This window comes from Corvus cornix, chromosome 2, assembly GCF_000738735.6.
Source record: "Corvus cornix cornix isolate S_Up_H32 chromosome 2, ASM73873v5, whole genome shotgun sequence".
NCBI lineage: Eukaryota > Metazoa > Chordata > Aves > Passeriformes > Corvidae > Corvus > Corvus cornix.
Genome location: NC_046333.1, coordinates 102,080,480 through 102,107,666, shown reverse-complemented (window position 1 = coordinate 102,107,666; position 27,187 = coordinate 102,080,480). Strand labels below are relative to the sequence as shown.

The 27,187-nt window shown below is 43.1% G+C and overlaps 2 protein-coding genes and 1 long non-coding RNA gene across 4 annotated transcripts in view; 2 read left to right on the top strand and 1 right to left on the bottom strand.

The window, feature by feature from the left end:
• ANKRD12 (ankyrin repeat domain 12) overlaps nt 1-1,497 on the top strand; it is a 59,539-nt gene extending 58,042 nt beyond the window's left edge. For both annotated transcript variants that reach the window (XM_039549946.1, XM_019284046.3), the window contains one exon: nt 224-1,497. In XM_039549946.1, coding sequence (XP_039405880.1) covers nt 224-409 — 186 coding nt within the window. In that variant the 3' untranslated portion in view covers nt 410-1,497. The remainder of the gene's footprint in view (nt 1-223) is intronic.
• Nucleotides 1,498-2,101: 604 nt separating this feature from the next.
• LOC120409768 lies at nt 2,102-3,361 on the bottom strand. The gene is made up of 2 exons (XR_005601568.1): nt 3,310-3,361; nt 2,102-2,780 (listed from the first exon to the last, which is right to left on the bottom strand). It is a non-coding gene; the product is annotated as an uncharacterized LOC120409768 (long non-coding RNA).
• An 81-nt stretch (nt 3,362-3,442) lies between these two features.
• TWSG1 (twisted gastrulation BMP signaling modulator 1) lies at nt 3,443-27,187 on the top strand. Its single transcript, XM_039549947.1, has 5 exons — nt 3,443-3,634; nt 5,636-5,801; nt 12,193-12,292; nt 16,213-16,479; nt 24,666-27,187. The coding sequence occupies exons 2-5, from the start codon at nt 5,679-5,681 to the stop codon at nt 24,845-24,847; spliced, it is 672 nt and encodes a 223-aa protein (XP_039405881.1). The 5' UTR covers nt 3,443-3,634; nt 5,636-5,678; the 3' UTR covers nt 24,848-27,187.

Genomic DNA, 27,187 nt, shown 5'->3' with positions numbered 1-27,187 from the left:
GGCTGTTGTGGAGGTAACAGAAAGGAAGGTCTATCAGTATTAAAAAAAACTAACTTTTGTTGCCATGTAGTGTAACGGCGTAGTCTGCACGTTTCTAAATACACGCTGGGGGAATTACTTACTATCACCAGGGAGGCTGTTAGACGTATTTCCTGTGTTCAAACTTGTTGCAATAATATTTTTTTCAAATATTTCAATAACTTCTTTCTCAATTTCAAACCAGACGTGCCTTTTGATGAGGCAGCAGCACGAAGCAGCAGCGCTGAATGCAGTGCAGAGACTGGAGTGGCAGCTTAAACTGCAAGAGCTTGATCCTGCTACGTACAAATCTATCAGCATTTATGAAATCCAGGAGTTTTATGTTCCTCTTGTTGATGTTAATGATGACTTTGAATTGACGCCCATATGACAACCAGCACCGTCTGGCTCGCCCCTCCCCGTGGACAGCTAGAGACTGAGGTGCAGTGATGCACAAAGGTATTTTTCTTTTGAGACAGAGCACTTAATTCTGTGGAATACCACCTTTCTCAGTAATTCAGGTGTTCCTACAGAGAAGTGTGGCACAGACTCTTGCTCAAACACAGAAGATGGATGCAAACTTTAAGTCTGGATTTGCAGTAACTGCTGTTATCTGTATTTTAAAATTGCCTGTAGCTTTAGAGCTTATTGCTGAAAAAGATGACAAAACCTGGTGAGTTGACAGCGCTGGAAGCTGTTAATAACTAAAACATCCACCAAAAAGCAAATTATACCTAAAATCTGCTATAAAGCTTTGTATTATGAAACTCCTGTAACAGTTGAACTCCCACAGAAAAATGATGAGAGCCTGTGGAAGAAAATGTAAGATTTGGAGGAAAATAGTCAATTAATCTTATTATGTTTTGTAAATTACTGTACAGATTTCTTTTTGGAAAAAGATGTAATATTGTCTTCATTTTTAAATAATTTATTTTATACATATTGTGCAAATGTAAATAGTCTTGTAATTAATGTTCAAACCTGTATAAAATAGATATTTTAACTGTAAAACTGTTTTTGTCTAATGTTTATTGGGCCAAAGTTGTCGTTTTTATTACGTGTAGTGTGTTCCTGGTTGGCAGTTCCTTTTTGTATGGCATGCGTTTGATTTAGCTGCGTGTTTCATCACCATAACTGTAAAAGGATTGAACTGTATTGCATGCTCCACAGGACTCTGAACTCCTTCCCTTTAATAACTGATACCTAAACTATTGTAATATTTACAAAATCATACTTCATATTAGTCTGCTGTTGTAATGCCATACCTATGACTTCCTATACTGAAAATATTTTTGTGTAAGACAAAAAAAACCCTTTTGCTCTTATATGGTGGTCTCGTAATAGAGCCTATTTTTTCCAACAAAATGCCTTTGAATTAAAATTCTTAAATTGTATATTGTCTATTTTAATATTAATCTATGGAAGGGATATGTAAATAGTTGTAAATATAATATTTAATAAATTTTATTGGTCATGTTATTAGTTGGAATTTCTTAATATTGGAACACTTGGTACATCAAACCTTAGCATTCCTGGAATATATAAGGAGGCTCAATGGAAAAGTTAAAAAAAATTCCCCATGTTGTGAAATGTAATGCTTTTTTTATTCTTAGTACTGTTAATGAGGAGACAGTTAATTATTTATTAGTAGGAGGTTACAGATATTCATGAAAAAGATTTGTTACCCTCCAGGCCATAAATTATTCAAGAATGGTTGGGATCTGATGTCTGTGAAATTATTTCTGAAAGAAATGGGGCTTGGGCAGGAGACCTGGTTACTCAGAGTAAGAGATATAAAATCCTTGGTTTGAATGGATTTTTCAGGTGAGCTACCGCAGGGAACTTATTCCTTGTGCTTTTGTGAATGTCCAGGGGGCATTTCCTGGAGCAGAGGCCAAATGGGCAGTGAACAAGAGACACTGTGGACAGCAGGCTCCTTCAGTCTGCACATCACTGCTAGTGCCAGTTTAGAATAAATAGTAACTCAAGCACGGTAATACCAATTAATATGTAGTTCCTGCCCTGTAACTTTTTTTTCACTTTTAATTTGTTAGGTATCTGCAGAAGGAGAAGTTGTTCCTGCTTTTATTGCAGCAATATCTTCCTGACCTCGTTCAGAATTGAAACTGTTGAGGAAAAAGCGACAACGTAGCTGTAAAATCTTGAAATGCTGCAGAAATCTGTATTATATGCTTGAAAAGATGAGGAGATACGGATAAAGTTGCAAGGTGTTAACTAGTAAGTGGGTACAAGTTACTTCTGTCAGATACTTACTAGAGTAGTAAAAAGTAACAGCCATGGCTGGAAGTGGAGAAGTATGAGGTAATTAAGAGCCTAGCAAACAGAACAGAAAATATAAACTGGGCTGCAGAAGTCTTGCCTGTGTTAGAAAAGAAGTGTGTGACAAAAATACTTGGGATGCAGGAGACAAGAAAAATATTTTGGCAGTATCTTGTAAGGATAGCTGAAGACAGATGTTTCTTAGCATTAGCCTGTGTCTTTTTTGTAAGGAGAGAAGGTTTTCCGGTGTCAGGGTCTGTGCAACCGAGTTTTTTCAATTGCAACTTCTTAGTAAAAGTTTTATTGCTCCACATATTTCAGTCCCACAGATAATGATCTCTTGGCTTCTCTGATATTTGTTGTGGTCTTTTTTCCTTTTTTTTTCTTTTTTTTTTTTCTTCCCCGAGTTTACTCTGTGGTATGATGCCTCGTGTTGTTCAAGGACACCGTGCTGTGGATTTCCCCCAACAGAGCGGCGGGAGCTGGGAAGAAGGGATGAGACGCAATACGGTAGTAACTCGTCGGCGCAGTGGCCCTGCTTCCCTCACCGGGGTCTAGCTGTCTCCTGGGTAGCCCGAGGGCTGCTCTGAGTTTCTGGGTACCGAGCCAGGATCCTCCTGTGTTTTTCTTCTAGGGACCAAACTTGTTACCTTGGTTCCTTGGAGCTTGGCACGTGGGAGGATAAAGCCGCCGCCCAGCCGTGGTCCTGGGAGAGGCTGTCCGGAAGCCCGGAGTCCCTTCCCATCGGAGGCGGCCCCTGCCCTCCCCCGGGCGCCTGCACCTTCTCAGCTTTCGGGGAAGTTAATCGCGTTTCCCGCTGGCACTTCCAGCGGCGCTGCCCCACGGTTCCCTTTCTCCCTCCCTGCCCGCTCCTCCCGCCCCGGCTTCCCCGGGCTGCCTGTCCTGCCCACAGGACCCCCCAGTTTCTCTCTGCTCGCACTCGGCTTGCGGGGAAATGTTCCGCCGTCCTCCCCTGAAGAAGCCCCTCCGGATGCAGTCTCCTGGCCTTACCCCCCAGTCCCGTCCCGCTAGGCACGGTCCGGCGGCAGCTCCCATCCACCGGCCCCTGCCTCCGCCTCCTCCTCCTCCTCCTCCTCCTCCTCCCGCCCGGCTCCGCGCAGCCGCCGCCCGCCGGGGCGGAGGGTCCCGGGGGGAGGGTCCCGGCGCCTGACGGTGCCCCGAGGCGGGGCGATGATGCGAGGCCGCCGCCTCCGCGTTGCCTGCGGCCGAGGGGGGAGCAGTGGGACGAGGCGCGGGGTTGCTGCCGCCGCCGTCGCCGCCTCCGGAGCAGCGAGAGCCGCCTGCGGAGCGCGGGGTGCCCGGCCCGGGCCGCCCGGTGAGCGCCGCCGAGGGAGCGGGCGGGGGGTGCGCAGGGATGGAGCCGCTGGTGGGGGAGGTGGAGAAGGCGGCGGAGCCGTGGCTGCTTCTTTGTGGCAGGAAAGTTTCGGTGCGGCTCGGCGCGGCCGCCCCGCTGCCTGCGTGCCTGCCGGAGGGAGGAGGAGGAGGAGACCCCGCTCCCCGTTCGGGGCCCCGCCTGCCCCGGGCCACTTCGGCAGGGGTGGTGTTCTCCCACATCTCCCTCCCTGTCACCGGCCTCCCGGCCCCTGGCAGTGCCATCTTTGGGCCCCGGGCCTCTCGGGAGCCGCATCGGGGACGGGGAGCCGAGCGCGGGTGGTTCGGCCGGAGGGGTTTTTTGGGGGCTTTTCCGGCCCGGGTGCGATCCCGGTGGAGCGGGAGAGCGATGCTGAGCCGGTGCCGCCGGGGTGGGCTGCGGGAGAGGAGGGGCGGCAGGCGGGGGTCCTGCTCCGGGGGGACGCCACGCCGGATAAAAGTCTGGGAAAACAGCGGTCGGTGAATCGGAACTGGAGCGGCGGGGGGAGGCGGGGAAGGAGCGCCCGGACGCCGGTGCGCATCCGAGGAGTGCGTGTGGAAGCGGCATCGCTCGACCCCGCTCCTCGGAACCCTTTATGTAACGCAGCCCCGCGCCCGAGCACGGCTGGATCGCTCCCCTCGCCAGGCAGCGTGCTCGCCTCGGCTCCCGCACCCGGGATGCGACACCCGCCGGGTCCGGGCCGGCAGCTGCTGGAAGGAAGCGTTCTTGGCTCCGGATAGCAGGGAGGGAAAGCGGGGACCCCCAGCTGAGGGAAAAGATGCCGTGTTCTCCGTGCGTGCTCCCGGGTCTTGCAGGGGGGTCTCCCCAGCCCTGCCTGGTACAGATGGCGGCGTGCCCAGCACAACGAGATTCAGAGGCATTTAATAACCATTGTAAGAAGGACTAATCGGACGCAGACTTTCAATGTCCAGATCGTGCCTTCTTTACGTATTTTCCACTTTTCTGCTCATTGAGGGTGTTGGGTCTTGTAGTTCATAAAACAGAAAAACATTTCTAGATACCAAAAGAGAGCAATCCAGTGCTCCATTAGCATTCTTCCTCTCTTAGGAGAACAATACAGACTCACTGTAAGCTTGCCCAAACATGGGCTGCCTTCTATTATGTATTGGTACAGTGCCTGTTGCAATAGGTCCTCTTTTGGCTGGGTTCATATGCAAAGCACAAGTAAAAACTCAGTGGCATGCTGCTAATCGTGATATATTTGTCGCAAATACCACCTGCCAACAGGCTGGGTTTTCACAAAGGGAGAAAGGTGGAATGCTTTGAACAAGCCCAGTTCCTCAGTCTGTTTGAAGTAGCAGATGCTCATCGTCTCTGGTTGACCTCAGACACTTGCTTGGCTCTTGGAAGTTACGTTGTTCAAAGTGTCTGGTACTTTTTAATTTTTTTTAGTGTTGGTGTCTGTATATTTTTAAAAAATAAGTTAACAACTTTGTGATTGGTTTGAAAGCCTGTGTGACATCCAAGTGTCCGTGTGAAAACAACTGCCTGTCTGCATTAAAGATGACAGGGGCAACATACCTTGTTGTAAAAGGTTGCTGTATGGCCTTGGTCCTACAGTCCTGTGTGTACCTTAGCCTGAGGAGATACTGCACAAACCCCATCTGTCTACTTTGAGCATTTACAAAATTAGGTCTCCTTTGGTGGGTTTTGTCATCCGAGGTGGTTTTTTATCATCACTGTTTACAGGATTTTATATTTGATACTGCAAACTTGAGATTGCTCACCTCAAGTGTATTGCAGTTTTAATCCACAGGTACAATAGCAGAAAGCTTTGTATAAACAAGTTAGCTGGAGGAGGAGGTTTTGGGTTTGTTGTTAAGTACCCCAATTTGACCTTTTTTTAAAAAAATATTCATATTTATTGAAGGAATTGCAAGGGGGGAACGGAATAGAATTTACTGGTGTCCCAAAAGCCTTTTCAGTCGCTGGTTTTTATTTCAGTGCTGGTTGAAGTACTTGGGAAAATTGCTCGCCTGCAGGAAACATGAGGTCACAGTACATCACGGCGCCCACAGTCACTGTCCTTCTGTTCCTGCTGTGGATCCCATCATCAACAGGCTGCAACAAGGCTCTCTGTGCCAGCGATGTCAGTAAATGCCTGATACAGGTACAAGTCATGTGTCCTTTACCTGCTTTTGAGTGTTCAAAAAACAGTCCTGAAGCTGTGTCCTGAAAAGATACAAATAACTGGTATTTTATGTTAAGTAGTGTCTCTTTAAAGAGGTTAGTTTGGTCTCCTACCCCTATAAATGTAGATTAACAACCATTTTATAGAGAGAGAATACCAAGTGCGTATTTATATAGGCATGTTTCTTCTTTTTTAATTGAAACTTTTTCAAGCCAAGGATTATGTCCATATGAGATGTTTCCCTTAACTTGCAATTTGTCCAGTTCCTTAAATCTCAAGCAGAGGGTCCGGAGTTGATGCCTGATGGTCTCCATAACATCAGGTTTGTACAGTGAATTAAAAGATGCCTAAAAACCAAACTAAATACTTATGAGCTGAACTGGTAGGAAATGGACGTTAAATTCAGATGCTGTTTTTGACTCACAGCATGTCTGTGCAGTGAAAGAAACAGAGTGAGACCAGGTTGCTCTTCTTAGAGCAGGAGTTAAGAGGCATGGTGTGCAGCAGAACAAAAGGGCCTCTTCTAGCAAAATGGCAAGCAGTTCTGGTACCTACCAAGTATTTCCTTAGTAGTGGTATATGGAGCATGCTTCTTGACTCCAGACTGAAAAAGGAGGCTTCCTGTGGCCAGCTGCAGCTTCTTTAAAAGCAACTGTTCCCTACTGCTTCACTGTAGATTGGAAATGCAATAACAGAGAGCACAAACATCATATGGCAGTAACATGCGAGTGTGCTTACTGTAAATGCATGGTCACAGCCCGAAAAGAGATGCAGAAGTGGCCTGAAGCATTTCCATGTTTACTTCATTTCACTGACTTCCGGTTAGAATTTGTCTGGTTCACAAATAAAAACGTTTGCCAGATTCACAAATCCATCCTGTGGAATGAAGACTGGCTGTAGGCTCAACCATCTTCTTTCCGGCTTCTGCACTGCCATCGCTTTAAAATTTAAAAAAAGAAATTGCTGCTTCTTCCAGCCCCACCACAGTCAGTGGAGTTGTTAAATATGGGAGCAAGAACGAGGCTTCTGATTTTTACCTTTTCAAACAGAACTTCAGTGGTTTTGCTGGCATTTTGGACATTGTGCACTGTGACAGGCTGATGCACTTATAAGCCCCTTCTCTTGCATTTTTTAAAATCAGCTCTAGGATTGAAACCTGTGAGAAGTAACGTGCTAGTTGTGTCACTGGATGTACATGGCACTTAAATAGTAAATCCAGTGGTACAGATTTGTTGATTCAGGGGAAGGCTGTTGGTCCAGATGCTGGATTTCCATCCTGGCAGCTGTTGGTCTGCTGCTTGTTTTGCTGTAAGCAAGGGGAGAATAGGGAAGATGTGTCTCCTTTTCTGGTGCCACTGATGGAGTCCACCATCCATGAAACAGCAGACAACTCCTCCTTATCGAGCCAAGCTTGAGACAGCAAGCATTGAAACTTTATTTTTATGAGCTAGTCTGAATAGAGCACAGCCCAGGAGGCGTGGAGTTAATGCAACTGGAGTCCTTACTCAGCTGCCAATAAATGGCTGAGGTTCAGCAGTGCATGGAAATGGCTCATACAACTGTGCTTTCCTTGGATTATGTTGGCATCTCTGTAGCAACACAGCCCTGTGCATGCAGAGAAACCACTGAACTGCTTTACTTGCGGTAGATGTGTTCTCTCTTACTTTGTACAGGTGACGTGGAGTCCCTTTTTAAAGCATTTCCCTAAAATCAAAATCACATGCAATGCTCTGACACCCTAAAGTAGCCTAGGCTGCATGAGTTGTGTGCAGTTGCAGGGGAATTACACTGTTCATTTCTGCCGTCTGGCTGCTGTCTTCCTGCACACAGGCCTGACTTACCAGTCAGTATTCATTCTTTACAGAAGAACAGATCAGGTCAGACTAGTCTGATTGTGGATAGGAAGTATCCTAAAGCTTTGACTTAAAGTAATTGTCATCTTTCTTCTTGGCTTTTTTGTTTGTTTTAAAACTTGGCAGAAGCACTGCACTGGTATATGAAATGCATGTTCTTTCCTGGATAGGTATGCAAGTAGAGTATGTCCATGGGCATTTTTTTCCCCCTCTAAACTCTTCTGGAGAAATCTGAACTTAAAAATAAAATACCGTGTTGAGGGAGGTTGCTTGACTGTAGCATGACATTTTTCCCTCACCGATTTTATTGCTGTTCAAGTTCGGCAAAATCCATGTCTTGAAACCAAGATAATGTCACTCAGAGACAACTGGGGGAGCAAACAGATTGTGAATGCTTGTCATCTGCATCTGTGTGCAGAAAGCAAGGCTGCCTGTCCTGGACACAGAGAGACAAGAGACCTGGTCTCTCAAAAAGCATACAGTTAACATAAATATTTTTGCCAGCATGGCTAGAAGTCAGTACAGTCATTACTGCCACTCCTTAGGAGCTGCTCTGCGTAAGGGTGGTCCCTACATAAATATTTATTTTGCTAGATCCAGAATAGTGCATGTGATCAACAACTTGCATGGATTCAGCTTTCCCTTTGCATCTTGGGCTCTAGCTTTATTCGTGCTCCTCTTTTTTCCATAAGCAAAGGCCTGTAAGAAAATAGCTTGAGGCAGCTCTCTCTGCATAAGGTCAGCCTTCGCTAAGAAACCTTGCAGCTTCCTGTAGCTGTTGAGGGAGTTGTGGGTAAGAGTTGGAAGTGTAGAGGATAAGCCCACAAAATTAGTTCCCTTGAAGGCTCTGGCCATAGTTCCTTGCCATGTCCCTGGGACTGGGGCGTTGGAGTCCATGAGCGACTGTTGCCATGCGTTCCAGGTGGAGCCCTGGGCGCGCACGACGCGCGTGCTGCAGTGTTTATTGCAGCACATCTGTTGTTGACTTGGCTGCGTGGGTTGTTTTGATGTTTCCATGTGTGAAGGAGATGAAAAGGCCAGTTATGCTCACTGGGCGGAGGGGAGGTGCATATTGTGTCCTTGCAACACGGAGGAAATCCTTGAAGGCAGAAACCTCTAGGATGAGACGTTCCCACAATTGTTCATAGCAAACGGGTTTGAGGTGAGTCCCAGGCTGGCTCTTGAGGTGCAGAGCTCCTGGCAGGAGTCAGGCTGGGGTGGAATGTCCGTGTTGGGCTGGAAGCTGAGCTTTGCTGCCTCATCTGCAACAGTGCTTTAAACTGTTGCTGTGTGTAGGAAACAAATGGTGTTATGATTCAGGCATGGGTTTACAATCCTTCTAAAGAGAGGTTGTTTTGTGGAGAAAACAGGATTTTCTCTTCCCAACTCTACAGACCTGCAGCCACCTCAGTTGGTGTGGTATCGTTTCAATTAAAATCTCTTTCGATCTGTCTTCTTTGCCTCCTGTTAATCTTGTGTACAAACTCGTCAGCCTGAAAGGATTTCTAAGACATTTTAGCCCTGTGGTATGAAATAAATGCCACTCCTTAACTTCAGGGCTTCGGCATCTAAAAATTGCTTTCAGTGTGCATGTTGTAGCAGTACGTAACCCAGTTGGGTTAACAAAACAGTTCTGGTTGGTTCGCTTCCAGGAGATTTTCTGTTATTAAACTGTTCTAGGAAAAAGAAGCTCTCTTTCTTTCACTCCCCCTTCCAGTTTGCAGAGAGGTTTCCAATGCCTTCAGGTCTTGCTTCTCCCTGCACCAAGAAAATATCCCCTGGAATTTCAAGAAAGCTTTGAAAAAAACACAGATGTTAAATATCTTCTAAAAATTTTTCTTTGCTCTCTGGAGCAGGAGTATCTTTATTGTACAAACATGCCTACTTCCTACTTAATACTGTATTTTTAAACTGTGAGGCTTATTTCTTGCCTAGCAAAATACATTCTCTGATGCACCTTCAGTAGTTCAGCTTGGGAAGTTGCCAAGTTGACTTATGAGTAATATTTTCTTCCACTGATGCCTCACCACCCCCAGCTATCAACGAGAAACATTCCTTATTCTGCCTCGCTTCACCCACGTCTCATGTAAGCATTCTTTTAAAAAGATGTATCCTGTACCAGTATCCAGTGTGGATGAGTCAGGCAGGAGGACTCAAAACTGGTTAAGGAAACCATGGATGTGCAAACAGATATATGGAAAAACATACAACTATTGCCCCAAAGTGGCAGAAGACTAATTAATTAGGTTGTTCTTTCTTCCTTCCTCTCCCTCCAACTTTAAAATAAAGAAATAATAATAAAAAACAAACAAACAAAAACCCAAACCCAAACAGCAACAAAAAAAAGCCTCTTAAAGATTACATTGCTCATTAGCCCTTCCTGTAAAAACAAACTTGTTACAATACTGGTAGGTGTAATGATGCTGTCCCCAAGTCAATGCTTACGCACACAGATGCTAAGCAGAATTTTTTGTTAACATGTTGCAAGTGCAGAATTTAAGGTTACATTTAATTCTCTGAGAATACTCTTCCATAAAACTGAAACAACTTTAGTTTAGTGAATTTTCTGGCTTCTATTCATGCATTACATTTAATAGATTAGTGAGAATTGCCTCCTCCCACATGCTGGCTTGTTGGTGTCTTTAAAAAGTAAAAGTTGCTTGCCTGGTTTTACTGTTGAAGGGTAAACTGGATATTTTTAATGCTAATATGTATTAATATTATTCTCTGGCCAAAGTAACAGCACTCGTTGTTATTTTTAAAGTTTTTCTATTCAGGCTTTTTATTCTAAAGGCTGACAAAATCTGTTTATCAAATATAAATATTTTAGAAATGCGTCATTCACTCACATAAGTCATCTTTCTAAGTTTGTGGTGTCTCCTCTTGTGGAAAAATGTATATATTTTGTTAATCAGCCTGTTTTTCTTCTTTTACTTAGAAACAGCACAGTTTATGTGGAAATAGTGATAGGTGCCATTCATAAATTTTGAGGATGAAAAAGTAATAAATCTTGGTAGTTTTCCACTCTGTAAGTAAAAATTCAATGCTTACCAGGGCTGCATATTGCAGAAATGTGTGTGGAGCAGGGGTTCACTCTCAATCAGTCAGTGGGGCAAACAAGTCATTGTGAACTCACTTTGCAGGTGGTGTTGGTGTCTGCCTGTAAGGAGAGGTGTCCCTGACGTAGCTGGGGTGGAACCATGGGTGGTGACTCCAGGGTAGGAGAATTTCAAACCAAACCACCTTCCTGCCCTTCTCTTCTGCCCATGCAAGTCTCTTGCAGTGTGTCCCTCCTCCGCCTCTGGATAACGGGATCAAAGAGTGGGAATGGGCATAATTTTCTCCCTGGCTTGGTGTGTAACAGAGATTTGCCGATGGCCCTTCCAGTAAAGCCAGGGGTGGAAGGATCCCATGGTCAGTGTTTCCAGTAATGGGATTTTGTTTCCTCCCCAGTTGTGTGTAATGTGATAGCCAGACAGACGTCATCGAAACCAAATTCTTAGGACAACCAAAGGGACTTCTTGGCTTGTCTGTGTTTTGCTCTATGATGTAATTCAAGGCTGTGAATTATTGTCATGTAGCCACAGTCTTTTGGCCAAACTGGAATTACTAGTATGGATTTGAGCTAGAGGGAAGGAGACTGCTTGGTTTTTAGATTTTCTTCATCCATGTAGGCTTTTCCCATGCTTTGCGGTCCACAAGTGTGTGTCTCCAGCAGGATGCTAAACCAGTGCCTTTGGGTTTAGGTAATACAAAGAGAAAGATTTGTCATTATGCTTCCATGCCTTTTCTATCTTTGTGTGTAGGTCATTTCACTTTCTAGAGGCTCTAGACGTCTCGTAGGTATCCCAAGGTGTCAGTTTGTTGGGACGAAGCATGGGGTTGTTTTCATAATAGCAAAAATGAATCGTCTAGACCTGGGTGGGGGAGAAAAATCTCTAATGTTGCAAACAGAGAGCAATGTGTAACAAGTATTTGGAGATGCAGAAAATCCTGTGGTCAGATGACTTAACTGGGTAAGTTCCTTTCAGAATCCAGGCATAGGTGTGATGGTAGACATCATGCATGTCTTGAGTAGGCACATGTGGCTTATAGTAGCTTTCTTTTTTAGCTAAATTATAATGTACGCTCACTATTTATATATAAAGAAGCATCCTGCTTTGAATTTCCCGTTGTGATGGGAAAAACATTCAAACAACTTGTAGATTTAGGCATGCACGGAAGTGCACACACCTTTCCCATGAATAGGATTTTTTGTCTTTTAAATGCTGACTTCGGATTTGTCTTCAGAACGTCATCTTTAAGGAAAAAAAAAAAAAGGCAAACTTGCAAAAGAGCCTTTTGTAAACTCAGATCGGTTCTTTGGCTGGAGCCGTTTCACCGTTTACTCACTGTATTAGTGTACTAAGCTTTTTTAATGCCCTAATTTGAGTTGTGGCTGGAGGAAAAGTCACGCTGCTGTGTAGCTATTTTACATCTGGGATTGCTGCAGTGTAATGAGTGTCTGTTGATTCCAGGAGCTGTGTCAGTGCCGCCCTGGGGAAGGGAACTGTTCCTGCTGTAAAGAGTGTATGCTCTGCCTGGGCACACTTTGGGATGAGTGCTGTGACTGTGTTGGTAAGTTCGCATTTTTGGGGGGACTTTCTGCTTTTTTTACAATGCTTTCTCCTGCCACATGCTGAGCTCACAGTCTTAAAATAGAAGTAAAACACTGGGACAGAATCTGTGCTTTTAAGCATCTTACAGCTCGTTGTGTGGGTTGGGAATAAATTATTGTGGCGACCCAAACATTTGAAGGCTGTGTCTGCTCTATGGAGCTGGGGGTGGCAGTAGTCCAGGTATTGCTTGTTAAATAGCTCATTATTAATTTTGTCTCTCAAATATAAAATTCTCGTTTGAATTGTCATCTTGAGGAAACTCCACAGCACCAGCGTTGTGGGGTTGGATGCTCTGTGAAGGTTTCTGCCTCTAAAGGGTGCATTGACAGGTACAGCACTGGGACACTTTTAGGATTGAGTTGGGACTACTAGTAAATATGCATGGCCCAGTGTTTTCACTGTTCTTTTATTTGCAAAAAGAGCTCTTTGTGAAGGGTGAAAAAGAAGCAGACAAGGTCTTACTGTAGGAGTAGATGCTAGTCTTAACAAGAACACATTGCTGCTGACAGGTTGTGTTGAGTGCTTGGATCTCTGCAAGTGAGTGCTGTCCCTGCTTCAGGAGGTTACATTCTAGTTCAGCTTCTTGTTTTAAACGTAACGAAAGCTTCATCCTCCTGTGGTTGTTTTAAGTCTCTCTGCCATCCAAAATCCTGGCTTCCATGAAAGGGATGCATCTTGAATGTTGTACATGCTCTCAGCTTCTCTACGTTGATTTTCTCTGATTACATGAAGGTGATTTGTCAAAATGCCCATTTTCAGTGCAGGTTATTTCCCTAGTTTAGAACCATTATCTGCTGTAGAAAGCAAGGCATGGTATACTGATCTCTAGGGAGAGGAAGAACCTACCTCTTGGGATTGTGAAGTCCACACGAGTTTCTTTTTGTAAATCTGCAGTTGACTCAGTGTTCTGCAGCTCTTTCCTATAGTGTTTTCCAGGACAGGAGTTTGGAGGGGTTTTCAGCCACTGGGAGCTGGCAGTAGGGGGTTTCACTCCTCGCATGCCGACACAAAGAAGCCCGGAGGTCAACGCTGAAACCCCTCTGGAAGGTGGCACTCAGTGCCCAGCACACAGTGAAAACGGGGCAGAGCTCCTCACCCAAAAGGGGCTGTATCCTTCTGTCACTGTTTAGCAGGCACGCAGGCGAAGGGAAAGAAGTAAAGAGAGGGGACTCTCCGTATGTGCTCCACGCAGGTTTATTCCCATGAAATCACAGGGACTAAGAGGCCAATTGGTGGGAGGGTTCAGGGATCTTACACTGGGTACAGAATAGGTGGGGAAAGGGATCTCAGCCAATGGGATAGAGACAAGCAGGTGGGATTGACAGGAAGGGAACCAATGGGAACAACACATAGGAGGGACTCAGGGAAGGATCCAATGGGGCGTCGAGGAACAAAGAACTTTCTAGAACTAATACATATTAAAGAAGGAAAATGAATATACATAACTTCCTACATAAAACAGGAAGACAAAATCTTAACCAATCAGGGGAAAACATGCAAAAGGCAAAACAAGGGAGTCACGGGTTCTCAGCATGACCGAAAGTTGCATGCTAAACTTGGGTTGCTGACCACCACAGGTGGTTGTCTGAGTTCTCCTCAGGAGAAAGAGTAGCTGCAGCCACCTGCTCCCCTACAAGAGTTAACAAGGTTTCAGGTTCAGTTTCCCAGTACTGAGTAAACTAAAACTTCTCCTGATGTTCCTTTGAGTTAAGCTCTTCTAGTCCATTGTGTAAAGGCTTGTCTGCTTCCATAGTTTTGATAGCCCATTTCTGCATCTTCTCATCCATTCCAAAGCAGTAGTTTAGACTTGTTTGATCCTTACAGGTTGCTCCTAAGTTAAACTTTTTTATTTTCATTTTAACCAAAGCTTCTATTTTATAATATTTATTATATGTAAATATTATTATAATTATTTTGCTTTTAAAAACAGTAAGAGTGAAGGATCTTTGTGGATGAACATTTACCAATTAAACTATGAGCAATTTTTTTTTGTACCATCCTAAGGTAATATTTTCATATGCATTGATATGCACACAAGCTTGTACACATTCCACAGGATTTTGATAAACAATCTTGATGTTATTTTTTTTCCTTTCTTATTGGTGAAATTTATTTTCTGAATCCAACTTAGCAGAGGTCTGGTCTGACAGGTCCAGAAAGGCCCACTGGTTTCTGTTTCACAACATTTACACAATGACATAAACTAAAGCATACATCTCTTGATGTATCCTTACAAAACTCTTACCTTTTATAGCTTCCTAACTGATTTTCATGTGGGCATCCTTTATTACAATTATATGGTTAATACAGTCCTTCTTTAAGTATGATTAATATTAATGCTTATTAAAAGGTGGTAAGGCAGGGATAGAAATTTCTTATTAAAGCAGTAAGTCCAGGAAGGTCCATGAAGAAAAAACCTAATTGAGAGGAGTAGGAAAACAATCATTTACAGTAGGATGTTTGTGTAAGTGGAATTATTTTTTAGTATGACCTGATGTTGTTTGAAAAAGAAGCTTATTTTTTTTTGCTACTCTGTAGTTGGCTCACCTTTTTATAGGAGCAGACTGTCATGGAGTGTTCCTATTACCAAATGCTGGTAATGCTAACCACTTGCTTAAGATTTGCTAGATCTCATGCTAATCATCATGGACAAACTTCCCTCTGCTTTGTTCACTACGGAAATCCATCTACTTAGGCTGAGAAGATTATGGGTTTGTAAAAGGCTCTAGTTAAACACAATTATTCGTGAAGCTGGAGTTCTAGTGGATCTACAGGGCAGGAGATACTTCTCTGGTTGTGTGAGGCAGGTAGAATTTGAACATGCATGTCCCAAATCACTTTTATACTTTAGGAACTGGTGTGCTTTGCAGCTATAGCTCTTTAAACCTCTGTCTGTGAAACTACACAATATGATATCCAGATGTACATGAGGAAAATGGATTTGCCTGTCTCTTGACAGGTGACTTCTAATAGTGTTTTATGACTCCTGAGTTTAAAATACCTATGCAGATACAAATTTTCTTTTTAACCTTGGTTGTTTCCACGGATTGGACTTATATTGAGATTCCCTTCAGTTTCATTGCTAGTAATAAATGTTAGTGTTTAAATGGTTAATGAAAAACTGGCGCCAGCATTGCATATCACAAAAACATTTTGTAGGAATTGGCAAAGTGAAAAAAGACTACAGGGTTTCAAAAAAAATACTGCAGAAGACATTGAAAAATAAGGAAGAGGTAACCTAGAAATTAGTATTTTGCCTATTGTGAGCCCTCCAGCTAAGGAGCAAAATGAGATTCATCTTGGCTGTCTCTACACAAGTAAAGTAATTCAGACTCATGCTCTGTCCTGATAGTGATCTTTGCACCTCTGGCAGATGACTAAAAAGATCTAGTGCACTGCTGCAGCAGATGAGATGGAATACTTGAATTGTGATCAAAAGTTTCATGTACTTCAGACTTATCAAGATACTCCCTTTGTTCAGTCCTAACCTTGCATTCCAGGTTTATGCTACTATCGATTATACTGGGCTTTGTCTCTTGTCCCAGGGAAAACAAACCTCCCACTGAACCCTCCATTTTCTAAGCTGTAATGCTTACACTGAAAGGGAAGCAAAGTGCTGTTTAGATGAGGTTTTTCTTTTCACAAGTCACAGGTGTGTTTTGTAGAAGTCTGAGTAATCTGAAACCTGCAGTTATGGAAAGCTTGTCCTGCTGTATTTGATAGCACTTCTGCTATTGGGCTGAGAGTGGGATAGATATGAAAGCATTCTGTTCTGTTCAGCAAAAAAAGAGGCAATTTTAATCCTCTAAATATTCCTGCTTGTTTCAAGAAAAAGAGCTTAGGGAGTTGTGTGTAATTTACTGTTTCATTCCTCTGCAGGTATGTGCAATCCTCGCAATTACAGCGACACACCTCCAACATCCAAGAGCACTGTCGAGGAGTTGCATGAACCAATTCCTTCCCTTTTCCGGGCACTGACAGAAGGGGACACTCAGCTGAACTGGAATATTGTTTCCTTCCCTGTGGCAGAAGAGCTGTCACACCATGAGAACCTCGTCTCCTTTTTAGAAACAGTGAACCAGCCACAGCATCAGAACGTCTCTGTTCCAAACAACAATGTCCACACACCTTACTCTAGTGACAAAGGTAATGAGTGAAGTGTCTAAATCCCTAGCATCTCCTCTTGTCTCTTCCAGGAGCCTTCTCGGTGCATATCCTATGCTTCTCTGTGCTCGCTTCTTCTTTTCCCATAAGAAAGTGAAAGGTTCAGCCTAATTTTGAGCATGACGTAACAGAAGGAGTGAGGCAAAGTTGTTGAGGAACGTGGAAGATGGTGTTAAAATGACTGATGATCTTAGGAGACACTGAACCACGTGAGTTTATCTCTATAATTGTCCTGTGGCATGAGGCAGTTTGTTCATGTTGTTTCATGTGCACTGGCACGGTATGTTCTCTGACCTAGAAACAAGTACCTGTAGCTTAGGAGACAGAACAGATCAGAAACTGAATCCAAATCATGTATCAGTGCAGAGGTAGGCAACTGAAACATGGCTTAAGAGGTCTGAGAAAGCTACATGCCGTAAGCACTTACAATTGGAACAGTTGTTTATTTCTTTCATCTGAGCTGGCATAACTTGAAATCTTTAGAAGGATGTTTTGTATGAAATCCAGGATTAATAGTAAACCTAAGCAAGATCAGAAGGATTGATGAAGGAAGGATATGTGAAAGATTGTCTTCAAAAGAAGCAACTTGGTGGTAGGGGTTCAACTTACAGATTCTTATTTTATATTACTCTTATTTTATATGAAGTTTTTTATATTCTTACTTTCAGTTTAGAGAACAGACTTCAGAATATTGTTTGCTGTGGTTGGGTTGGGGGAAGATGAGAAGTTTGAGGTAGTGTCAACAGTGGTGTAAGAAAAATACTCTCTGTTTCTTGGTTTCCATACTAAACCTGAAACACTTTTCCCTGCAAATCATTACGTCAGACTTTAAAGAATCTCATAAACAGTTCATAGTGAAATTGCTGCTTAATAGGGGAAAAAGAGCATCTGATTTGTTTTGTTAGTACATTTAGTGCTTTGCTTCCTTCCCAACACACACTAAATATTCGTAACCCCATATGTTGCTATTGTGATGCCCTTTTATCTTATCAATAAAAGATACCCTAATTGGTGGACACGCTGCTTTTCCGTACCAGTGTGAACCATTGACCTAGTTGTGTTTCTGAGGAGGACTGCTGTTGATTAAATGGAACCATAATGGCAACTTTTCTAATTTCCTTTGGCTAAGGCACATTAGAAAAATAAATTAATTCCAGAACTAGGAAACCAGATGGTCAGAAAGCATCTCATTCATATGTCTTTGATGTTATTAAAATGCTTGCTTGCCGTTATGAGAATAATGTACAAAGCCATGTAAAATGGAAAGTCACAAAAAGCTCTGTGTGCAAAGACTACAGTACTTACAGTTATAAATTAAACTCAAGGGAAAAAAAATACGTTTAGTACAGCCTTGAATATATCCCACTGTACTTAGGTACTGCAACCCAGATGGCTGTTTCCTGACAGTCCTTTACTACCGTACCAACGGATGGGCTAATGATAGTTTTGGATTAAGCTTGGAATTTGAATTGCATCTCAAGGGCGTGGAGCAGTTTTTAGTTCAACAACACAGACAAATACATAACACTGCATTTTTTTCTTAGTCAAAAGTCTCCTTCATTTCTTTTACTAGGAACATACTAAAGATTAGGTTGAGAGAGCTCTTACTGGAATGATGACAGTCCAAAAACAACAGTTATATTTGGAAATAGTTACCAAATGCCACTGGCTTTCAGGCCTCAGCAGACACTTAAAACAGAAATAAATGTCAGAGCTGTTCTTGTAGTCATTGGCTATGCCTTCTCCATCTTAGTGACCAGTGAAGAACTGGAAAAGATAGAAAATTACTTTCCGCATCCTATTCCTATACTTTTAAGTATCTAAATATGTAAGCCTGCTGAAGAGTCTCTTCTTGGTCACAATGTACATAACTTCGTAGTGCTCTGCTTTCTTGAAAGTCATATTAAATTTTGCTTATAAAAACATTGATGATTTGAGCATTGAAAACAGAAGAGGTGGAAAGAAAAATTAGCATTGGGCCTTGGTCAGTTGATGTTTCTTATGGTGGAAGCAGGACAGCTGGGGAATTGTCTTGGAGGTTGTGTGAGCCATGAGGTGGCATTGTTTTTAATACTGTTTTGCTGAGTTCATTGGGAAACCCATAATCAAAAGGTGGAGGGGTTCTAGGTTGGGACTAAAGAGCCTTGTGAGCATGGGCACAGTGAGGGAGCCAAGGAAGTTCCTGGAGCCTGATGGCTTCTCCCCATGCAAAATTCACTCACACAATCGGGTCACTGCTTTAACAAGCTGGCAAGTGTTAGAAGAACCACTGAAAGAGAGTGAATGTGAATGTGATGTGTGTGCTCAGTGGCAGTAAACACAAGCATAGCCTGCAGTGGGAGAAACAGACCATGTCTTTACCCTTTCCTTCTCCCCAAAAATGCTGCTAGGCTTGAGGGCAGGTCTTGCGAACGCAGATGCCCTTAAGGTGGCTTGCTAAGCAGTTGTCTTCAGGGCCATGACGATCAGGGATTTGAAAGAATATTCCTGTAAGCAGGAACACAGATGCCTTATGTTTTCTTTACAGTGCTGTGCCTCCTCCATTTTGTGGTTCTTCTGTGGCTCCTTGCATGCTTCCCTCCAACATGGTGTGCTGGCAGCAGCCGATGGCACGGCCTGTAAAGGGAGAGGGGCTGACGAGAGGTAGATTTTGTAGGGGAACAGTGGTCTCTGTGCTGTCTTCTGGAATACATTTCAAAATTTGGAAAGGCTCTGCTTACAAATACCCCCTGTCATGTAGTGTAACACAGATCCGATTTTAGCTTTGCTGTGCCTTCTCACAGGGATCACCGTTAAGATGGCCCAGGGTGCCAGACTTGCTTGATGCAGTTCTGGGTGAGTGCCAGAAAAAGCAGCACCAGCCACTGGAACCACGAGCTTTGTGTCTAAGTGGCATGGAGCCACCAGTCCTGGGAGGGCAGCTGTGGATCTGGGAGGAGGTGGGGTGCGGTGGGATATAAAGCATTCCTTTCTCACCCCAGCCTACTCTGAACCCAGCCGCCAGACCTTGAACTTCCCCGTTATTTTCCTAATGAGTGTCTTCCCTTTCCTCCTGTGAATTGACTTGTAATGTTTTAGCTGCCTAAGTTATGCATGCCCTGCTGGAGCTGCTGTAGTTCTTTGTATCAGTTGTTTCTGGCACTTGAGCCTCTACTTCAGAGAGGATTGTGATGGTTATTAATCTAGAGCTACATTTGTACTTCATTCTCTCTGCTTCTAGCTGATACCCTCAGAGCTCTGAACTGTGAGTTCAGAGGTTTAAATAAGCTTAGTTGTTTCAGATGATGACAGGATGTTGGCGAGAGAGAGAGGGGAACTAGATAATTTTTTGGCAATTGATAAAACAGAATCTGTGTTGCAGTTAGGAGTTTCTGTCTTACATTGCTTGGTGACACAGGGGATGGTATCTGCTCTGCAATTCTGCTCCCCTCCAGTGCAACAGGGAGAGGAGAGCTAGAAATCCAGTGCAGAGATATGTGCCTCTGTAGGAAGTCTAGAAGATTTTTTAAAAATGTTTCTTTTTATAAATTCTGATTGACATAAAATTGACTTGTCCAAAAGTAGTAGATTATCTCAATTGATTGTTCATATTCAGTTGCAGGTCAATCTCCTTGTTCTCACTTTCCCCTCTTCCTGCTACTGTACTAGATTAGTCTTTTTTCTAGCAGAAGGTGTGTCCCAGCCAACAGAAGGGGGGTTGGAACTAGATGATCTTTAAGGTCCCTTCCAACCCAGGATGTTCTATGATAAAATGGTATGACTGCTGGTGGACAGTTACCTTTTTAAAGATCTTTTAGAGCTACCAATAAACTGGCCAGCAGACAGCTGAAGTTACATAGCACATTTAACTTCAAAGGTCCCATACAGCAAATTATCATTAACTGGGAAGGTTCTCTGAGTTGCTAAATTCTTCTATATTACACCAATTCAGATACTTTTATAGCAAAGCCTGGTAGTTTCTTCTGTTCATTTTTAATTTAGACTTGGTTGTTGTTTCCCCTACACAACCTTCACTGAGTATGAAGTATGAGGAGGGAAAAAGGTGAGAAACTAATGTTCCAGGAAAAAAAGTTTGCTGCTGCATCCTTCTCCCTCCCTGCACCTGCACCCTGTGGTCCTTAGTGTGTGAAAATTGGCAAAATGCAAATGAGAAAGCTGTTCCTGCACTAAGTAATACTGGTTTTATCTACACTGAGGGAGCCAAGTGATGACTCTGTAATTAGGTTTGTGAAACAATTTAAATACTCTCCCAGATCCCAGCTGAGCCTGTAGGTATGTATTTTTTCCCCCTGTGTAACTCTCTTTCTGCAGCCTATAGAGCAGGATTCAGTGCTTGAGGGGAGGAACTCTCCTGCTTTCAGTAATTCAGCGTCTACATGAGCACAAAGGCACTGCTGAGGAGGGGACTAGGAGTGCCCTGAGACAAACAAAGTGCACCCTGGCCAATCTGACTTGTTCAGACCTGGCAAGTCTCTCAGTGAGCAAGACTTTGGAAACAATTTGGTAGCATATACATGGAGCATGTCCTCCAGCTGTTTACATGAGCTACTTGGGACCAGATGGATCTGCTGCTGGCTCTGGCCTGCCACACGCAGTCTGCTCTCTCCCCTTTGCAGCATTTTTTCACTGGTCCTTGAGAACCTATCCTCTTGACTTGTGTGCAGGTGGAAATAAACTTTCTTCTCCACTCTATGGTCAGTCAAGATTAATGTCCTTGGTTGTTGCTGCCACCATAGTAAGGTTGAGTTATGGCTTTGGTGCTGGGAGAGTGGTTCAGGAGACCAGTCCCTGCAGTCTGACAGGAGCTGACTGATGCCACCTAGTTTTGCCAGAGTCATAGGCCAGGTGCAGCTGCTCCTCTGGCCTCCTTTAGCCTGAGAGATATCTCTCAGTTCAGTGTCTTGGATCTTTACATTCTAGAAATCATAGGCTCTCCTTCTCTAGGAAGTTTATTTCAAGTTTCTGCTAGCTTTAGCTGGTGAATTGGGGGCTTCACCAGGACTTCTGAAGCAGTACTAACACTGCCGAAGCTGTCAGAGATGAGGTTAACATGAAGGTGAGCACAGATGTCTCCTTACGCAGAAGGGACGACATTCTCTGGTGTGAAGGGAGCTTGTAAGTTCTGGGAGCAGTTAGCACACCTCAGTGTGCACAGCTTTCCTGACAAGCTTCCCTGACCGACCTTAGGCTTTTCTTTGTGTGTTTCAAGTTGGAGTGCCATGATCAACAGATAGCAGTGAGCACTTGTGGTTGCTTCCTTTAAAGAGCTGTTTCACTCCGATCTGGAGATAGCCAGGAATCATTTTACCTTCTCAGGCTTGTCCAGAGGCTAGGTCAGTCAGGTGGAGATAGCACCCAAAAGGTGATTTTGCAGGAAGAAATCTTTCTAGATTAGCCAGGATTGCCTGTTTTGAGGCAGAGGCTCTGGGCCTCCAGCTGACACCTTCTAAGACTGTGTATGGAATTTAAGGTCAAACTTAATATAGTAACACTTCAGTAGAAAACTACTAAAAAGGTGTCAAAGGACTGAATAGAGGTTGAGCAAAAGGATATAAAGAGTATGAGTAATGAGCAACAGAGGCTTTTGTAAGCTTCTTGTGCTTGAACCCCAGCACTGACTTGGATGACTGATGGGACATGAGGAATGCTGCCTGGAGACTTGCTTCTACTTTCTCATCCCTACCCTTCTATTACAGCTGGTAGTGGGGGTCCGAAGCTGTGACCCAGGAAGAGGTGACCGGTCCGGGGAGATGGTCCCGAAAGGAATCGCCTTCCCGAGGCCCGGTGTCTTCCTCTCAGCTGCTGGCAGAGGAGCCCTTGCAGAGGCTGTCAGCTCTTTAGTGATATCAGCTCGTGATTTCAGCTCAGCTCTGCAGGGCAGCCTCCAGGCCAAACCAGACCAGAGAGAGAAACGAGAGGCTCGTGTGGCTGGTTCCGCACAAAGGTAGCTTTATTGTGGGTCCCCTCCAGCAAAGGGGAGAGCCAGGGACGAGAACTCTCCCGAGGGGCTCGAGGGAGCTTGCCTTTATAGGGATACAGGGGATCAGCAAGGGGACCAATGGATTACAGAGGGTCTGGGACAGACCAATGGGTTACAGAATGATCTGCATAGGGTATCCCAAAGGATTGTGGGTCTACCTTTCCTCGCCATGACCCAAAAGTCATTTCCTTTCCAGGGAGTCCTGCTGGGCGATTGTGAAATCTTTTATCTCAGCAGATATCCCTCCAGGGCAGTGGCTGGGCATATCCCACACCCTTCCACTGAAAACTTCCTGTGAGGAGTGAAGGGGACAGATACCTGGGACTATCTGGACCTTCTGGGAATGGATGGTACGTGCTCCTTCTTGGGACCATGGCAATCTGAGCTTTTTGTCACTGGTGATAAAATGTTGCCAAGTTCTTGTGCATTCCCCATAAAAGTTGGAGCTGCTGTCTGGCCTCTGGATCCTTCTTGACTTTGAGGCCATGGTGGCTGCATCTCCCTACTACTTTTCAGCTTTGGCTGAACACTTCAGATGTATACCTATCACTCTTTGCACATGGTACCATAGCATACACTTCTGTTCAGCTCTTTCCTCTTCCTCTCTGTCAATCAAACGCCCTTACTAAAGTTGTAGATATGTTGGTTGTTTTCAAGCAGAGGTTTTGTTCTCTGAGAACTCTATTCCTCTGGAATAGAGGAATTATTGCTGTGCCTCAGGATATATTATAAGGGTTTATAGAAACAGAAGTGCCAAGAATGGGGCACGACTTACACAGCCACAAGCACTTCGTTGACGTTCCCAGCAGCACTTCAGGTACTGCAAGTTTTCTTGGGGCAACTGCAGCTTTACTTGCAGCACAGCTTTTCTGAGAGCAGAAACTGCTTCAGCTCTGGGTCTGCCTTTCCTCACCAAGATCCCTATTGCCTGTTGCACTGTATATGGTGTCTGCAAGACATGTACATCAGTTTGGAGCCTGACCAAGGCAACGAATACTCTGTTGCTTTCAGTGGGCTGGCAACACATTCTCTAACCTTCTTGCAGCTGTTTTGGTAGTAGCAAAATAATTTGATGGTGGTCAAAATTGGTCATTAAAAAAACCCAAACCGTACCCACTGTCTTGATTTACCATTTAAGTTTGTATTACTTTTTTCTAATCCACATTGGAATGTAGATCAGTGGGTTTCTCCTAGGTGCACCATGAGTAGTAATAAGCTAGAAAGCCCCTTGACATCTCCTGCTCACAAGCTGGTTTGTTGTGTGTGAGTGAGACATTCATGTTTGCAGACAGTTTGCTGCCAGTTGTGCTTTGCCCAAAGTGTGCCAAGGTATGCTCTGGGTAAATGTTTTGTAATCATGGTCCTTTGGAGGATGAACAAAGTTTTATGGTATAATCACCTGGTCAGTACAGAAGAAAGATGGTGGAATCTGTCAGCTTGGAGAATTGGAAGTTGGACTGAGGGGGGGGAAGTTTTATTTTATAGTTGTTGCCTTAGCTCCATTTTGATGTTGCAACACCAAACTTCATGGCATTTCAAGTAATTGCATGGGTGTTAGAAGCATGAAGTCAACACTTATGCAGAAGGGGTTTCTTAAGATTAGTAGGAAGCTGGTGGTGCTGCTAAAAATAAGGAAGAAAAGAGTGTGCAGTTTCATGCTGATGAAAACAGGATTCTTTAGGTCTGTAATTTAATCTGGTTGAAGATTATTGTGGAATTGGGGGGGGGAGGGAAGAAAGAAACATCTACATCCAAATAAGTGGGTTTTTATGTTTTTCTTAAACAACTTCTCTAAACCTGAAGTTTTTTGTGGTAGCATATTACCTTCAGAGGACATATTCCTGATCGTAACTTCGGCATAGCTGATCCTTACGCTTTAGAAGGTATCTCTCGTAACTGGGGGACAAAACTCAAAAACATTCTTGCCTGTGAATATAGAAGTAAATTAACCCAGAACGAGATCAGACAACAGGTTGAGTTGTAGATGCTGAAAATTGGAAGTTGATAGATTTTACCTTGTCTCTCTGCCTTGCCTCTCCGCTTTTACTGTCACCTTTATTTCCTTATGCCTCATAGTCCTGTCGGTTTGCAATCATACTTCTAAAGCTGCACATTTAACTAATTTTTAACTAACCTTTGAAAACACTTTAAGACCTTTTAAACCAAATTTTTTCCCCCTCTTATTTAGAACACATGTGTACTGTGGTGTATTTTGATGACTGCATGTCAATACATCAGTGCAAGATCTCTTGCGAGTCCATGGGAGCTTCCAAATACCGATGGTTTCACAACGCCTGCTGTGAGTGTATCGGGCCAGAATGCATCGACTACGGCAGTAAAACTGTCAAATGTATGAACTGCATGTTCTGAAGCAGGAAAATTGTAATATAGCAATACTGAGGCCAAAGTGATCTCTCTCGGTTAAAGAGACGGGGATTGCAAATACTGCGTTTTGGTGGAGTGCCTGCTGGTTGCAATTACATGTACCTGGTTGCAAAAGAGGATGTATAAAATCAGAAAACGTTTTTTCTTTTTTTTTTTAAATTCATGTAAGCGAGGCTAACTAGTAGATGTTTAAACACTATGTTTGAAACTTGTTTTTCTTTATTTCTGCTCAAATGGTACAGTCATGCTCATCATTGCTGTTCTGATGGTTTTCCTTTGATTTGAAAGTATTGGCTATACTGGTTTTCAGAACATAGTACTCTATCTTGTAGTTTAGAGTAGGGAAGCTTTTAGAATATGGTAATGAGATTTCCATTATCTAAATTCAACAAATAAATAAATGGCTGCTAGGTTGGAGGAAGGGTGGATGCTGTTTAGGGGCTGGGTTTTGGGGGTTTGGTTTCTGGTTTTGTTTTTTAACTTTATTGCCTTCCAGTTTTTGAGGTTAGCTTTTTATTGTGAAAGTGGCATTTGGAGAAAAATTAAAATTCATGCTTTCTCTACAAGTTCAAAGCCTGGGCTGTCATGGATAAAATCCTAACTTCTTAGAAGGGCTGCCCAACAAAACACTATGTATGGGACACTTTTCTTCCAAGTTTCATTTGCCCTGCTCTCGTGTAAGTTCGTTGGGGCCTATGATGCGTAATTTATGTTAAACAAAATAATTTTTTCAGTCTTCTCTTAGATCCCAAAATAAAGCTGTTAAACTAAATAAAGTGCAGTTGCATCTCCCAGCTTTTGCACTGTTCTCTAGGGTTGTTACTCCTTGAACATTTAGTCCAGTAAAGGAAACATGAAAGGCTATGATGGATTTAATGACTAAAGGAATAAAGAATGAAATGACAGGAACAAGCAAGTGGTACAGGTCTACCAGCTGAGCAGCTGGCAGCAAGCATGTTCCCATTTAGTAATATCCTGTGAATATTTATTCCAAAACATTTTTATTATTATTAAATTTCTTTCTTTTTCCCCATAAATTTTTGTCAATGAAGAAGGGAATATGTGTCTGCAAAGGCAAAATTAAAGTGTTCTGAGTTTAGAACATTGTCCATTTTTCTAAGTAAGAGTTTTTATATGTTGACAGTTAATAGCAGTTACTATGACCCATTTAAGGGCTCCACTGATAATGGTACTAAGTACAAGAATAAAGTGTATGAGTAGTTATTGATCAGTTTTTGGTATTTATAATAATGTGGGTTTTAACTCCTTGAATTTTTTTTATGCATATATGCATATGCAAACACAAAAAGGAATTTGACTATTCATTTTTCTCTCATTAACCTCAGTCTAGAGGGATTAAACTGTTTTCAAGTTACACCTATCTGTACCATGTACAAATGAAAGCAGTCATTTTACATTTATTTTGTTGAAAAATTTGCCTGAATGTTTTTTCAATTTTTTTTCTCATGATACAGTTCTTTCAATAAGATGGAATAATAGTAATAATGATAATAATAAAAGAAAAACCTACTCTTGTTAAATAATGTTACTTTCTTCAGTGTGTTTTTCAGCTATAAAGATGTACTTGAAAGATGAATGTTATTGTTTTGAACTTGTGGATAATGGAATGTCTTCATACTTAAAACTTACAATTAAGTGATAAAAGATCATAGACAAGAATAGAAAAACTTAGCTTATAATGGAGGAGTTGTTCTTCCAATATTTTACAATTCATGTTATATTTTCTTCTGCTAGAACTTCTTTAATTGAATGAAGAGGAAGAATACATTTAGAGTAGCTGTGACTGTTTGTAGCTGGAGGGTGATGGATCAACGTTCCTGACCGAGACAGGAGACACGTAGAAATCAAGCAAGCAGGAGATCATTAGCATGCTTCAGATTTTTGCAGTCTTAAATTATTGGAAATATGAGGATAGCTCAGAATCTCCTTGGGGGAGGAACAGGGCTGATGTTTCTGGTCAGGTACCTGCTGCCCCATGGATCTATGATACTGTCTCCATTTACATCCTCAGAATTTCACTGTGAGGTCAAATCAAAGGGGGTGGGAGGGATGGGGGGAGCAGCTTAACAGGTGTCCAGGAAATGGTGTGGGGAATGGCATAAAAATGTAAACACAGTTGTCTGGAGTGGCCTGAGAGAAGGTAGTGCACACCTTCTGGGGCTTGCCTTACTTTTTGTAATTCCTGATGCTGTCTAGATTTTGCTGAAAGTGTTGTGTGTACACAAATGTCATGCAGCAACACCCAGTGTATTTTATGATGATGAGTGTTTTAAGAGGTATTTTAATAAAAAGACATTACTGGTT

Coding starts and splice junctions, on each gene's coding strand:
- TWSG1 (XM_039549947.1), top strand. CDS start 5,679: ATGAGGTCACAGTACATCACGGCGCCCACAGTCACTGTCCTTCTGTTC. Junction 12,293..16,212: donor TGAGTGCTGTGACTGTGTTG/GTAAGTTCGCAT, acceptor ATTCCTCTGCAG/GTATGTGCAATCCTCGCAAT. Junction 16,480..24,665: donor ACCTTACTCTAGTGACAAAG/GTAATGAGTGAA, acceptor CCTCTTATTTAG/AACACATGTGTACTGTGGTG.